This window comes from Hyperolius riggenbachi, chromosome 1 (assembly GCF_040937935.1).
Source record: "Hyperolius riggenbachi isolate aHypRig1 chromosome 1, aHypRig1.pri, whole genome shotgun sequence".
In the NCBI taxonomy this organism is placed as follows: Eukaryota; Metazoa; Chordata; class Amphibia; order Anura; family Hyperoliidae; genus Hyperolius; species Hyperolius riggenbachi.
The window spans coordinates 485,690,416-485,706,864 of NC_090646.1; the positions used below are offsets into that span (position 1 = coordinate 485,690,416).

Here is a 16,449-nt window from a genome sequence, read left to right on the forward strand (position 1 = left end):
TGATGTAAATGCACATAATGTAACTCAATGGAGACAGAGAATTGCGTTTTTACATGCATATTTTTTTAATACTACAGTATATAGTATTTTACTCCAATGATAGAGGAAAAATATTTAAAAGTGAAACGCAACAAAACCGCACCAGAAAAAAAAGCCGCAGTGCAGAAAACACATGGTTTTCAGTACAGCCTAGTGTTCTCCCATCTTCTGTCCAAGGACCCTCTCAGCACTGCAGCCAAAGCCCATTCTAGTACCCTAGAACCCCATTCCGAACAGAGCAGTTCTAGCAATAGTTATTGATTAGCAGCACATCCCTGATGCAGCCAGAAACCCGCTCAGGAAACGCTAATACAAAAAAAAATCTCTGATCACTTTACGACTTAAGTTGCTGCAAACTACTGCCACATACGTCGTCTAGCAGCCTTGTCATGCCCTCCTTAAACATGGCGGCTACGGTGCTCTGTCATGCTCACGTGACGTGCGGAAGCTGCGCTGTTATGCAAAAGCATAGTCACGCCGGTGTGTAGTCTGCCAGGAGTGAACATGGCGCTGGCTAGTGTTGTGAGATCGGAGGGCCCGTTGTGGAATCGGCACCACGAAAATCCGATGACTTGCGGCCTGGATGCCGAGGGACTGAGCTTTCAGATGGTGCCCGGTGCGGCACAAGGCGTGGCGGAGCCTGGGATCGAGTTCCTGCATGGGACCACTACACTGGCCTTCAAGGTGCTCATCAGTGGGGAGCATGGAGCTTGTACTATGTCTGCCTGTACAATCTTTGTCTCAAACATCTGCGCGGGTTTGAAAATGCATGCAATATTCTGCTAATTAGAATCCTGTATAGCTTTACATCGGCACACTGTGAGCTGAAAGTCATGTATTGTTGGGCTCATTTAGTGTCATGTTACAAAAGCAATTTATTCTTGCAACTAGTGGATTATTATTTTAATGTAAGGTAAAATGTTTTATAATGAATAGTTGACAGTACAATTTGTCTTGTGAGGCAGGTGGCAATACAAAAAGAATTATTCTCTCGCAGGAGACCAGAATATAAAGCAAACCTGAATTGAACTTATCAGTGAAATGTATGTGTAGTGGGAATGGGTTTGAACCTCTAAGGAGAAAAAAGAAAAAGTTACATACAGTACTTTAGAAGGGGGAAGCCTCTGGATAGACAAGACACAAAACACTTATATTTTGCTTTCTTCCTAGCAGACACGCAAGCGTATGAGAGCTACAGCCACTTAGGGTGTACTCCACAGGCGACCAGGATCATTAGTGAGCCTAGACCAAAAACTCCATGCTGTTAACAAAGTGGCTTGAGCTGGGATTCAAACCCTGGTCAAAGGCAACAGCCTTACCAGTAAGCTATCCAGCATAGTCCAGAATCTTCCGCCATCCTCCTCGAGCCCACTGATCCACTGCTGGGACCCTCAACAATGGCTTGTAGAATATGCTCCTGTAGCCGTACTGCGCATGCGTGAGAATGGTTTACATTTGCATAGTAATAGGAAGGCGATAGTGCGCGACTTGTGCATGCGCAGTACAACTGCACTTGTGCACAGATGAGAGCGCAGCTGTGAAGAGGAAGAGGGTCCTAGCCAGCAGCAGTGGTGTTGAGGAGGCCATGGAAAGCCTCTCGGCTACCTAGAGTCCTCCCTCTACTGAGATAAGGATTTAACTTTTACGTTCTTTTTCTCCCCCCTCCTTACATGTTTGCTGTAGGAGGTGCAATATAAAGTGTAAAAAGCAGGATGTAAAGTAGAAACTGATTCATTCAAGTCCCAGGGGAGAGATGTAGGCTCGTTTTCCATCTGTAGCCAGATCATGTGTGGCCAGCGTAAGTGGACAGTTTAGTGTCCGTTCCGATGGTCTGGCTGGATCCTGGGGCAGGTGTGTTACCTTCATAGGCTATATGGGGGAAACGCATCCGCCTGCCTGGGATTATCGCAAACTGCGCAGAAGTGGGGCCCGCTTACCACCATGGAGCTCATGGATCTGTTACACACTGACAATTGTGAACGACTCCTGTTTATAAAATTGGAGCTATTCACTGTCCATTCTCAGCTCAAGTGGGAACTCTGTCAGGTTGCCATTTGAGGTTTTTAGTCCTTATCAGGAGTCTGTGTGCAGACATATAAAAGTTTATTGCTTTCTACAGGAGAGCACTGCTAGTTCCACTGCCTCATCTGCATGGATTAAAGCTCAGACCTGAACTCAGAGCTTCCCCTCTGCTTTAAAAGACAAGCAACAGGACAATAACCTTTTAAAGAAAATAATTTGTCTGTTACAAATCCTGCAATAAATCTGCAGTGTCTTACTTCCTGTTTTCATGGAAGCAGACATAGGGTTAACATCCTGTTTACAAATCAGCTGATGGGATCAAATCACTGTGATTAGTGACAGATAAGGGGGAATTAGACAGGCTAAACTCTCTGCATATGCACAGGATGCAATTATATTTTCCTTCTGTCCTGTGCAAGAGTTCAGGTCCACTGTAAAGTAAACCTGAGATAAAGAAAAAATGATACATTCCTGGTGCTTCCGCCAACCCCCTTTAGGCTAATTGGGCGCTTGCTCTCCTCCGCCACCTAGATCTTCCGCTACGGGTCCCTATACTACAGGCAGTCGGGCATAGTGCAAATGCGAGGCCAGGTCGCGTGCCTCACTTGTGCAGTATTATGCGCAGAACGCTCTTGGCCAAACTGTGCTGACTGACTGAATTACCGGGACCCTACGTGGAATATCCAGGTGGCAGAGCAAAACAGTGAGGGACCAATAAGCCTGAGGAGGGCTGAAGAAAATCCCAGTCATGTATATTTTTTTTTCTTTATTAAAGGTACACTTTAACCACTTTACCCCCGCGCGTACGTATTTCTCCGCCCCTTTTTCCATCCTTTAACAACCAGGGACGGAGAAACACGTACTTTCCGCGTTCCCGACGCTGCCCGCGCTCCCGCTCGTAAACACGCCGCTAGTAAACACGCCTCCGCCCGCTCGCCCAGAGATCAATGAACGGGAAAATCCATTCCCGTTCGTTGATCTAAGCCCCGCAATGATCAGCTGCTCTCCTATGGGCAGCGCGATCATTGTGAGAAAAAACTCAGGTGTCCAGCCTCCTTATACTTCCTCCAAGCTTCCGGAAGGAAGCTTGGAGGTCGCATTAAAACAAAAAGTTACTGTGGCCATCTTGTGGCCAAATAGTAAACTACACCCTACACATTTTTCACATACAAATAAATGACTTTTACATATAAAATTAACTCATTACCTCCCACACTCCCCATTTTTTTTTTTTTTGTAATTAAAAAAAAAAATTAAAAAATTTACAATTAAAAAAAATACATAAATAGTTACCTTAGGGACTGAACTTTTTAAATATTTATGTCAAGAGGGTATAACACTGTTACTTTATAAACTATGGGCTTGTAATTAGGGATGGACGCAAAAATGAAAAAAATGCACCTTTATTTCCAAATAAAATATTGGCGCCAAACATTGTGATAGGGACATAATTTAAATGGTTTTATAACCGGGACAAAGGGGCAAATACGTTTCATGGGTTTTAATTACAGTAGCATGCATTATTTAAAAACTATAATGGCCGAAAACTGAAAAATAATTATTTTTTTCCCCACATTTTTCCTATTTTCCCATTAAAACACATTTAGAAAAAAATAATTCTTGGCATAATGTCCCACCTAAAGAAAGCCTAATTGGTGGCGGAAAAAACAAGATATAGTTCATTTCATTGCGATAAGTAATGATAAAGTTATAGACGAATGAATGGAAGGAGCGCTGAAAGGTGAAAATTGCTCTGGTGCTCAGGGGGTAAAACCCCTCAGTGGTGAAGTGGTTAAAGCAAATGTCAGATACATGCCTATGGAGAGGGAAGGCTCAGGATCTAATAGAGCCTTCCCAATCCTCTCGCGGTTCCTTCATTCCAGGGCTGTCACTCGCGTTAACATCTGCCGCCACGGGAGGCTAGACGTGAGGCTCTGTACTGTGCAGTACGTAGTGACCTTCTTCAGGAGCACTCTGGCTCCCAAAGCCTTCAGAGCAGGGGTCCCCAAACGTTTTGGGTTAAGGGCCGGGTCAACATACTTCAGACTGCTGGGGGGCCGGAGTATACATAAAATGATGTCTTTGCGAGCCAGAAAATGAAGCATACCCAGGTGACAACCTGAAGTCCAATTGGACAGCAGTGTCACCTTATGTGGAATATGATTGGAAACCAGCAAATTACTGCTTTCTGGCTTCCATATGGATGGGTGGTGCCAGCACTGCTATTTTATTTGTGGACCACCAATATTTAAAGATGTAGCTGTCTAGCTGACCGCATCTATAAGTAATAAATTTTGTGGGGGGGGCTGTAAAAGAGCCTCAGGGGGCCGCATTCGGCCCGCGGCCTTTGTTTGAGGACCACTACTTCAGAGGATACTCGGAGCTGTAAATGACCAATTGGTTGGAAAGCTCTTGCAGGAGTGTCAGCGCTGGAATGAGGGGACCGTGAGAGGAACGGGAAAGCTGTATAGGACCCAGAGCCCTCCCTTTCCATAGATATCTGGATTTTCACATTTTCATATCCCTTCACATTAGCTTTTAGGTCTGGTTTAGACAGATGTTTTTGCAGTGATAAGTGACGGTTGCAACACATTATTTGCTATCCATCAAAGTGAATGGACAGTCGCCGGGCATGGTCATATACCGGTGCTTGTGCAAATGCCATGATCGCGTCATTTTCTGTCATCTTGTTTGTAGTATCCACTGCGGGCACACCGCGGCGCTTCTGTGATCCTCTGTGGGGGTCAAAGCATTCAAAGGACAACTGAGGTGAGAAGACTGGAGGCTGCCATGTTTATTTCCTTTTAAACAATACCAGTTGCCTGGCAGCCCTGCTGGTCTGTTTGGCTGCAGAAGTGTCTGAATTAACCCAGAAACAAGCATGCAGCTAATCTGTCAGATCTGACAATAATGTCAGAAACGCCTGATCTGCTGCATGCTTGTTCATGGTCTATGGCTGAAAGTTTTAGAGGCAGAGGGTCAGCAGGGCTGCCAGGCAACTGGTACTGCTTAAAGGATACCCGAAGTGACATGTGACCTGATGAGATAGACATGTGAATGTACAGTGCCTAGCACACACAAAAACTATGCAGTGTTCCCTTTTTTTTTTTTTTTTTTTTTTTTTTTGGCTTTCTCTGTCTGAATGAGTTAAATATCAGGTATGTAAGTCACTGACTCATTCCTGAGTCAGTGTGACCCTCACTGATAAAAAATTCCAACCATAAACCACTTTCCTGCCAAAAAATGGCTTCTGAGAGCAAGAAAGAGATAAAAAAGGGCAATTTCTTATCAGTGAGGGTCACACTGTAGTCACTTCATGTCTGAGTCAGGCCTGAGTCAGCCACTTACATACCTGATATTTAGCTCTTTCAGGCAGAGAAAGCAAAAAAGGAACACAGCATAGTTATGTGTGCTAGGCACTGTACATACACATGTCTATCATCATGTCACATGTCACTTCGGGTATCCTTTAAAAGGAAATAAACATGGCAGCCTCCATATACCTCTCTCTTCAGTTGTCCTTTAAAGGGAACCAGAGATGAACGTTTCACAGAAAATAAACATATCAGTTGATAGCTTGTAAAGAATAAATGCTCTACCTGATAATTTCGCCGCTCTGATGTGCCTTTTATAGTTTTTTTTATCCATTATTGCTCCAGGAAAAATCAAATATGGCCGCCGGCTCATATCCCTTATCCTTCCGGGTTATGAGTTGTTCTGGATGTGCTGTCTAGGCTATATGAGACTAGGCTGCTATCTAGGCTAAATGCAGCCTTTCATCTGTGTGCTTTTATTTTGGTATGATGTACAGCTGCCTGTAGGAAGTGTCTCTCATTGGAATGAAACTGCAGTCATCATCATTATCTAGTGCACACAGAGCACACAGGGATCATATTACAGCCACAGAGCTTCTCTCTCAGGAGCAGCAGCAGCCCCTCTCATGTCATCACAGCTCTCAGTATGCAAAGCAGGAAATCTAAGCCAGGAGGGGGAAGGCTTGGGCTTGAAAATACTCCACAGAAGAGTGACTCAGCTCTAATGATTCCAGGTCAAACCTAGACTGAGCCAGTCAGGGATTCTTATCACAGCTGCTAATAGACTAATTAAGCAGATAACAATGAAACTAAAAGCAGGGTAGGTGTTTACTGTCATGTTCCCACTGATAAATGTAATAAAATACATGAGGGTGCTTCGTCTCTGGTTCTCTTTGAAGGAAACCGAAACTGAGAAGCAAGTGGATTTTTCCTTTTAAAATAATACCAGTTGCCTGACTCTCCTGCTGATCCTGTGTCTCTTAATACTTTTTGCCACAGCCCCTAAACAAGCATGCAGATCAGGTGCTCTGACTGAAGTCAGACTGGATTAGCTGCCTGCTTGTTTCAGGTGTGTGATTCAGCCACTACTGAAGCCAAAGTTATCAGCAGGACTGCCAGGGAACTGGTATTTGTTTAAAAGGAACATCCATATCCCCCTTAGTTTAGGTTCCCTTTAAATCAAAAAGCCAGGCAGTTGGTTCAGACGCTCGTACACACGCTCAACCAAAAAGCTTGATTGTCGTCTGATTTGGTGTATTGGATGACACCTGATATTGTGCAGATGGCCACGTGTGTATATCACATTTATTTCAGTGCAGGGTTCTTTTAATTTAGATTGAACATCTGGGCACCTAAATTATAATGGGATTTAACCAGGCTTTTCTTGTCAGCTAACCTACGCTTTCTTTTCCTAGTTTCGCCATGGAGTTATTGTGGCCGTTGACTCCCGTGCTACAGCAGGCGCATATATTGCCTCTCAGACGGTGAAGAAGGTTATTGAGATCAATCCTTACCTGTTGGGCACTATGGCAGGAGGAGCTGCTGACTGTAGCTTCTGGGAGAGACTTCTGGCCCGCCAGTGCCGCATCTATGAGCTACGGAACAAGGAGCGCATATCTGTGGCAGCAGCTTCCAAACTCCTCGCCAATATGGTGTATCAGTACAAAGGCATGGGGCTGTCTATGGGAACCATGATCTGCGGATGGGACAAAAGGGGGCCTGGTAAGTGAAGAAGTGCATTTAGTGTTCTCATTTTATGTTAATCTTTTGCAACACCATTTTTTTAATGTAATGTTTCTTCATCTTTCCACATAGCATTTTTGTAATTTATTAAATGCTTCCCATTTAGCACCCTGCAACTTGATTGAGTTCAATAAACAAGCAGCTTGTTGTGGTATTCTTGGAACTGCCTGGTTACACCTTTTTGTTTTACAGGCTTCCTTAAAGAACAACTATTAGCCATATTATGCCTGGGGAAAAAACATATGCAAGTAGATAATGACTTGCTCTACTTACATAACAGATATATTGTACTGTCCACACTTTGATTTCAGAGATTTTTATATAGTACGTTAAGATAATTCTTCTCCGGGCAGGGGCCATCTTAGGTCCCACGGGCTGAAACTTCCCCCCTTGGCATTTCCACTCCTCGCCGCACTATTACAGAGCACAGCGGGGAGGAATAAAGGCAGTGCACACATACTCGCCTACTAATGGTTCCAGGCGCTGGAGTTCCTGTGTATAATCCCTGCACCACAGTGCAGAGAGTATGGACGGGAACTCCAGCTCCTGGAACCATTAGTATGTGAGTCTGTGTGCGCTGCCTTTATTCCTCCCCGCTGTGCTCTGTAACAGTTTGGGTAGGAGAGGGGATGCGGCGGGGGCACGGAGGAGAGGTCATGGCACACTACAGGAGGGGGACCGAGAACAGTGGCAGAGAACCGGTGCTGGCCCCCCTCCCCGCGCCCAAGCACCTGGCTGCGCCCACCATTAGTGAAGAACAGGCGGCCAATCGGGGAGAACAGAGGTGTGGTAAGGGAAACCGGGAGGGATAGAGGCTTCAGGCAGAATTAGCATGCACTGCGACTTCCCTTCTGCGGCCGTCCTACCAAATAAGAGCCTAGGGGAATGAGAAATCTACTGGGGAAAAAAAAGAGATTGATTTTAAACTTTTGAATTGCCTGGATAGCATCATTTTACATATTTAACAGCTACTAATAGAGAATTGATCTTAGATGTTATGCCTAACAGTTACTCTAGTCTTAACCTTCCTGGCGGTAAGCCCGAGCTACGCACGGGCTATGCCGCGCAGGAGGATTTCTCATGCCCTGCTGGGCCGATTTGCATCTTTTTTTTTTTTTTTTCTTTCTTTCTTTTTTTTTTTTTTTTTTCAACACGCAGCTAGAACTTTGCTAGCTGCATGTGCATTCCGATCGCCGCCGCTCCACGCAAGATCACCGCTAATCGCCGCGCCCTAGACTCGCTACATGATTTAAAAATAAATAAATTAAAAATAGGGTTGTGCTGCCCCCTGGCGGTTTCTAATTGACCGCCAGGAGGGTTAGTGGTTTTCGGTTTTCTTTTGACTGCTTCTTGTGTTCCAGGTAATGGCTATTACACACTTCCTTGCTTAAAGGACAACTGGAGCGAGAGGGATATGGAGGCTGCCATATTTATTTCCTCTTAAACAATAGCCTGGCTGTCCTGCTGATCTTCTGTCTCTAAGGGCCTGAGCCCACTAACGCAGTTGTCTGCTTTTCAGCATCTGTAACATTGTGTAACTGAAAAGCGGACACAACTGCATCAGTGGGCTCAAGCCCTAATACATTTAGCCATGGACCCTGAACAAGCATGCAGCAGATCAGATGTTTTTGACATTCTTGTCAGATCTGACTAGATTAACTGCATGCTTGTTTCAGGTGTGATTCAGACACTACTGCAGCCAAATAGACCAGGAAATACATATGGCAGCCTCTATATCTTACTCTTTTCAGTTTTCATTTAACAAACAAGTACAGGATATGTTGCATAAATTACTCCTTTTAGTAATACTGTATGTCATGTATTACAATTAATCTTTCTAATTCTATTTTTACTGCTTACCAGAATTTTTGTTGTTAAAAACACTGAGTACAGGGAATTCATTTTCAGGGTCTGCATCAGTTGTGTTGCAGAATAATTCTGCATGTCGACTAACTGCCCATACAATTCTGTGGGCCTGTTCACATCTCTGCGTTGTAGTGGACAGCGTTATGTTGCTGCATGCAGACTTTGAATTGACATCCGGTCTCCATTGCAGCTCACACATATAACACGTGCATTATGCAATGCAAACAGTGTAAATCCAGATTTAAAGGGAAGGTCCAGGCAAAAAAATAACCAAAAATCTACTTACCTCAGGCTTCCTCCAGCCCCTGGCTGACGTCCTGTGCCCTCACGGCAGACCCGGTGGCTTCTGGTCTCCTCCAGTGCAGTTGCTGACCTCGCCAGGTCGGCATCTGCTTGCGCTCTGATGTGCGGCTCATGGAGTTGCACTGATGTCATCCGGATTGTACTGAGCCTGCGCGGTACAGTCCACATGACGTCAGCACGACTACGTGAGACGCACGGGGGAGAGCAACTAGGCTTCTGATACTGGAGGGGAGCACAGGCCTCTGGCGGGGAGCGGAGCTGCGGAGAGGGCACAGTACGGCTGCCAGGGGCTGGAGGAAGCCCGAGGTAAGTTGATTTTTTTTTTATTTTTTAGCCTGAATGTTTCTTTTAAAGGACAACTGTACCGAGAGGGAAATGGAGGCTGCCATACTCATTTCCTTTAAAACAATACCAGTTGCCTGGCTGTCCTGCTGATCTTCCGTCTCAAATACTTTAAGCCAGTGTTCCCCAACCCTGTCCTCAAGGCCCACCAACAGTGCATGTTTTGTGGATATCCACAGAGGTAGTTAATCAGCTCTGCTGCAACTAATTACTCCACCTGTGATTGTGTGTGGTTTTGTGCAAAACAAATACTATTGGTGGGCCTTGAGGATAGGGTTGGGGAGCTCTGCTTTTAGCCATAGACCATGAACAAGCATGCAGCAGATCAGGTGTTTCTGACATTCAGATCTGACAAGATTAGCTGCATGCTTGTTTCTAGTGTTACTCAAACACTACTGCAGCCAAATAGATCAGAAGGGCTGCCAGGCAACTGGTATTGCTTAAAAGGAATATGTATAGTGCATGCCTCCATATCCATCTCTCTTTACTTGATCTTTTTAAATGATAGTTTTACGCCTTCTGCTGTGTTGGCAATAAGTAGTTTTTTTCCATGCAGAACCCATTCATTATATGGTCATAACATCCATGATGCTGTGATGAAACAAAAATCTATTTCTCTAGCTAATGCTTGACTCCAGATAGAATGAATACGTTTGAGGCCACGTTCACAATGGGTGTTGTGTTCCCTGCGACAGCAGGAATGCAGCGGTTCAGGAAAATGGCACCTTTATGGCAATGTTATGCTCCTGTTTCCTCCGGTAAAGTGAAGCATACAGTCAATGAAAAGAATGCTTCACTTCTGTTAGCACACGAGTTTACTATACCGTCTGCAATGCATCCACGGCACTGTGAACGCTGCATAGGTGGTGCAGTAAGCTGCATTACAGAGCAGCCCCAGCCCTTACACTGCAACACACCACTGTGAACCGGATATGAAACTTCTGCTGCTGAAAACCTTGGATTTATTTTTCATTTATTTGAACATAGAAATTACAATTGTTCCTGATTGCCTAGGCAAAGTAAACTCTAAGCCTTCTCCTTTTAAAGAGAGCCTGAGGTGAGAGAGATATAGAGGCTGCCATATTTATTTCCTTTTAAACAATACAGTAACCTTTCTATAGCGCTTTTCTCCCATAGGACTCAAAGCGCTCATCACAATACAATTTGCCTGGAAGGCCTGATCTTTCTGGCTGCAGTAGTGTCTGAATCACCCACCTAAAACAAGCATGGGTCTAATCCAGCTCATCTGCATGCTTGTCCAGGGCCTATGGCTAAAATTATTAGAAGCAGAGGGTACACAGGAAATTTAAATTAAATAAAAGGAAATATCAGCCTCCATATCCCTCTCACTTCAGATTCCTTCAAAGGTACCCACAGACGTTATAGTTCGGTCAGATGAAATGACTGCTTGAACACCGATTCCCAGACATCGGTAGAGCCTTGTGTATCTATGGCAGTCTGCACTGGCACATCACAGACTGAAATGGCACCATGCTTCAGAAGACATATTAGTGTCTATAGGAGAGTCTGCAGAGGACAGACAAGCTACAGATACACTTTATATCGTTATCACTAGAACATCTCGTGCTGCAGGACACATTCGATTATGGGAGAGGTCTGGTTAGTTTAGCAGGAACTGCCCCAAGGCTTCAGATAACCGTTTACAAAATAGTGTAACTCATCATTCATTTATAACTGGTATAGTGTGGTAATTCTGACACTTTAAAATTCATTTAGGCCCCTTTTACACTTACCATGTCATGTCGCTGTACTCTACCCCCCCCCCACTGCAGCCCAATGCAGTAATCATTAAAGTCTGAGACTTTCCACACTGTCTGCGCAGTAAGCTGCAGCTACTCGAGCATGAAGAGGAGCGTGGTCGCGATGTGCAATAGGGTCTCTATGGCAGCGGTGGAGGTTCAAAGGAAGGTGTGAAAAGAGGCTTTCCTCTACTTAGGTAAGTATTTTATTTTTGACCAGTGAAAGACTAAAACCAGGTACACACATCCAATGATTGCCACAGTAAATGATAGTTGTAGTCCTTTGATGTTAGTAAATGTCTGGGAGAAGTACACACATTGAAGGACTACGACTACCCGGCATGCACTGCTGTGGTCAGGCAGATGTGATGTTTGAAACTGCACCACCTACCAGTCTCCCTGAAGTAGATGGCGGAGCGCATAAATACTGGGGGCTTGGGAGCAGCTCCGCCCCCACCCCCCTTCCCTAAGATAAGTGCATGGAAAGCCTTCTGTCAGGTATTTACAGCTTTCTCCATCCCTACTGAAGAGATTGCATTCTCTTCCTGTCAATCACACAGTGAGGGCTGGTGCACACCGAGCGGCTTTTTGGGCGTTTTCAGATCCGCTTGCGGCTGCGGATCTGCTTGGTCAATGTATCTCAATGGGGTGGTGCACACCAGAGCGGCAGGCGTTTTGCAGAAACGAAAAATGCCTGGGTGAGGCATTTTTTGGATTTCGGATGCGTTTCTGCCTCAATGTTAAGTATAGGAAAAACGCAAACCGCTCTGAAAAACGCCTGTTCAGAGCGGTTTTGCAGGCGTTTTTGTTACAGAAGCTGTTCAGTAACAGCTTTACTGTAACAATATATGAAATCTACTATACTGAAAAACGCAGCAGCAATCCGCAAAACGCTAGCAAAACGCCTCATAAAAATAAAAAAAAGCGTTTAAAAATCTGCTAGCATTTTGCGGATCTGCTAGCGGGTTTTGGTGTGCACCAGCCCTGAGGCAATATTTCAAAAATAACACCATTAAAAGCTTGACAGGAATATTAGGCTTTCCACACACTAATTGTAAAAAAAAAAAAAAAGGTCACATGACTAAGAAACCATGTCAGCTGACTGACTAATGATGGAGCAGGAGAATATCCCGCCCTGCAGTGGTGTCTGTGGGGAGGGTTGGCACAGCGCGGGGATCGACCGAGGGTAAGTCACCTAAAGGATATCCGAGGTAAAATAAAGTGGATCTTTACTTACCTGGGGTTTCTTCCTAGCTGCTCCAGGGCTGAAGATCTGCTGCCCTCCCCTCGGTAAAAAGGGTGGCAGATGGGTGGGTCTTATGCAGGCGAGCCCTGCGCCTCTCATGATCTTGCTCCCATGGCCTGGGAGCCTTCAGCGCTTGTGCAGTTCAAGTCTTTGTTAACTGCCCAGGTGCAGGGAAATCATGGCCACACGAAGCCCATGACCCAGCCAGGAGTCAAGTGATCTTACAGAGGGGACGTCTGCATCCTGGAGGACTGCAGAACTTCAGCACTGGAGCAGATAGACTTCTAGGGGCAGGAAGAAGCTCCAGGTACGTAAAGCTTTACGTCTTTATTTTACCTCAGATATCCTTTGGGGAGGGACTTTCCATCACCACCAATCAGGACAATTATACATAGGCTGCATTAAGAAGGCAAACTGATAATTTGTATAACTGACAATGCTTTTTTTTTTTTTTTTTTTCTGTAAATAAACCACTTAAATGTATTCCAGGTTTTTCATACAAACTACTTGAGACAAAAAAAAAACACAAAATGACAGCCAACTGGCACTTAGGCTCGGTCCACACTTGTCAGGTTGCAGATAGGATCCTGTTTCAAACGGATCAGTTTTTCTAAAAAAAAAAAAAAAATCTCCGTTCTGCAAAAAGTGTCTTTTTTGCAGCTTATGTTTCCAGTCTGTGGAAACATCCCCAACCGTGGGTGTGGGGGGGGCCGCCAAGCTGGAGAGGGTATCAGCCAGAAAGGGGGGCAGCGGGCACAGCGGCGGGGAGGGATGTTGGACCCTCTCTCCTTCGCCGGGTGCCCCCTTCCGCACCCCCTCACTTCCTGGGTCCACCGCTCGACGCGTCTTTTCCTGTAATGCCACCCACTGATGTACGGAGGTCGGCATTGCAGGAAGTGACGCGGCGAGTGGTGGAACGCAAGGAAGTAAGTGAGTTGATGGATTGATTTTAAAAGAAACTAGATGGAGGGGGAGCGGGGAAGGGGCGACGGGGGAGCGGGGAAGGGGGGACACAGGTGAGGGAGGGGTGGGCCAGACCGCCCACCACATCGCTGTGCTCGCTGCCACCCTTCCTGCCTGCTAGTCCCTCCAGCTTGGCGGCCCCCTCCCCACCCACAGACAGGGCTGGGACACTGGAAACGGATCCGTTTCTGTGTCCAAAGCTGTCTGTGTAGAGGGAGATCCGTTTTTGCATTGCTTTTCACTTCCCCTCCGTGTATCCGGGGTCCGTGAAAACCCTGCAAATCCGGACCTTCCATTCAGTTTTATCAAAGCGGATCACCCACGGATCCGTTTTTGAAGTGGGTGAAGACAGCCGCTATTTTTAACATTTATATCCGTGGCTCCGGTTTTGGTCCAGGTCCAAAAATGGAGCCACTGATAAGTTTTTACAACAAATGTGCACCGAGGCTTCTTTTTAAAAGGAAATAAACCACAAATATTACAGGCTCCATATTCGTCTCACTACAGGTATCCTTTACAACAAGATGGTGCTCCTTTTTCTTCTGATTGTTCTGCTGTTCTCTTTGCAGGTCTGTACTATGTGGACAGTGCAGGGAACCGTGTGTCTGGCTCTGTGTTCTCAGTGGGCTCTGGTTCCATGTATGCCTATGGTGTTCTGGACAGAGGCTACAGCTATGACCTGGAAGTAGAAGAAGCTCGGGAACTGGCACGACGCTCCATATACCAGGCTACATACCGTGATGCTTACTCTGGTGGCGTAGTAAACCTGTACCACGTGCGTGAGGATGGATGGGAGAAGGTGTCACAGGACGATGTGGCGGTTTTGCATGAAAAATACAAGGGGATGACTGACAGCTGATACACTACTGGATAGGAATGTTGTGTGTGTCGACCATGCAGTTAATAGATTTTTTTTTTTTTCTTTACAACTGAAGGGGGTAGAATTCTACCCATATGTAAAATGTGATTTTGGATGGATCTTGGTAATGCTAAATAAAATTGTTACTTGTAGGCACTGCTGCTGATTTGTCAGTTCTCTCTCATGTCATGCCTTAGTTGAAAGGTGACCTTGACAGCAGCAGACACATCCCACTGCAAAGCGTATTTGTGGAATGTGAGATGATCTGTAATAACCAGGACTCCACTAACGGCCGCTATACATTATTAAGGTTAGATAAAACATTGAGGCTAGATTCACAGTGGGACGTTGCGTTTTGATGCCACGTTAAAGTCGCACCGCAAGCTTACAACGCAACGCGCACAAAAAGTGGCAACGCAGCGTTACCGTCGCATACAGCAGATACAGTAAAAAATACAGGCAATGAAAAGTATGCTGCCAAGTCATTACTGAGCATGTGCAAACAGTCCAACGCAGCTAATAACGTGTATAACGCACTGCATGCAGTACTTTTACTTAACGTGCAGCGTTAGACACCAACGCAACGTGTGCACTGTGAACAGGGCATTGATTTTTCATTGCACTGAGTTATTCTGCGTTAAATGCTGTTTTAACGCGCGACTTTAACGTCCCACTGTGAACTTAGCCTGAGACTAGGGCACAGCCAATTCCATAGATAACAATATGTATCAGGGAATAGCCATTATTTTTCTAGTTGATGTGAACACTCATGCAACATTCCCTTAACTTTGCATTGCATGGAGGCAGTGATCAGATCAGCATTGCATCAGATGACGTATAATGTAATATCGAACAGTGCTCAGCAGGTATATCAGTTGTGTCCCTGATCTAAATCCCCATCTGACAGTGCGCTGTGGGCCTAAGTGTACAGTGGTCCTTTTACATTCCTATAAGGATAAATGCAGCACCCAAAGGTAAAATCTAAGCTTGTAATTTGCTAGTTCAATCCAAAGCACATTTGGTTTTGTCCTATCGGGGTTAGTAGGCCAGCTTCCGTACTACCTTATAGCACTTTTGTATTGAGTCTATGGGCTTTGCATGGAGGGCAGTTTGAACTTTATTACCGTCACCTACATTGTAACCTATTAAACATTTTCTCTAAAACTTGCTTTGTGACATTTCACTTATACTTTCTTATGCTGTATTTCTTCCAAAACCGTTGTTTCTCCATACTGTCTGGTTTTCTGAATTGTTGACTGCAAGTCAATGGATTTGAGGGCATCACAATTTAACCACTTTGTGCCAAGGTTACAGTATATGCACGTCATTTTTGGCAACTGACATGAAAGATACAAATAAGAGGGGGAACCACTAATTTCCCAGGATAAGCTGTAACAAAAAGAGGGGTGCTATTACATTTAAAAATTGCATTTTACCACAACTTTTAGCCATGCCCACTCTTGAAACGTACACTCCCTGCATATAAAAACGAATTACTAAGGATGATCATAAAGATGCAAATCATTTCTCCTTGCATTTAAATTTATGTAAATGTTATGCAGCTTGAAATTAGACCAATCGGAGCAAGTTTCTGTCCATTTGTATTGGTCCAAGTTCAAGCTGCGGAACATTTACATGAAATATATACAAGGAGAATTTGTATCTCATTGATCATTACTTTCTATAAACCTTTTATTCCCCTTCTTTACTTTTAGATATTTTTTTTTTCATATTTAAATTGAGTCTGAAGCAAAGTAAAAAAAAACAACAACATTCACCTAAGGAGAGGGAAGGCTCTGGGTCGTATAGAACCTTCCTGTTCCTCCTACGGTCTCCGCATTCCAGCGCTGCATTCCCCTTTAGCAGTCTCTGACTCTGACTGCTCATTTCCTCCACTGCTGGAGGCTTCGGCAATCTTCAGGAATCTACTGCGCATGTGCGAGCTCGCATTCTTGCACATGCACAGTACAGAGATGACTCCATTGACATACA

At 44.9% G+C, this 16,449-nt stretch overlaps 1 protein-coding gene across 2 annotated transcripts; it reads left to right on the plus strand.

Annotated features, from left to right (window-relative positions):
* The first annotated feature begins 500 nt into the window (after positions 1-500).
* LOC137522092 (proteasome subunit beta type-5-like) lies at positions 501-15,621 on the plus strand. 2 transcript variants are annotated; one of them, XR_011022256.1, is made up of 4 exons: positions 501-723; positions 6,791-7,097; positions 14,168-14,785; positions 15,149-15,621. XR_011022256.1 is itself a non-coding variant. In XM_068242121.1 (3 exons), exons 1-3 carry the CDS (start codon positions 544-546, stop codon positions 14,455-14,457), a joined length of 777 nt encoding a protein of 258 aa, XP_068098222.1. In that variant the 5' UTR covers positions 501-543; the 3' UTR covers positions 14,458-15,621. The 2 variants fall into 2 exon arrangements, 1 of the variants encoding a protein (XP_068098222.1); XM_068242121.1 differs by having other exon boundaries at positions 14,168-15,621.
* Positions 15,622-16,449: the final 828 nt, after the last annotated feature.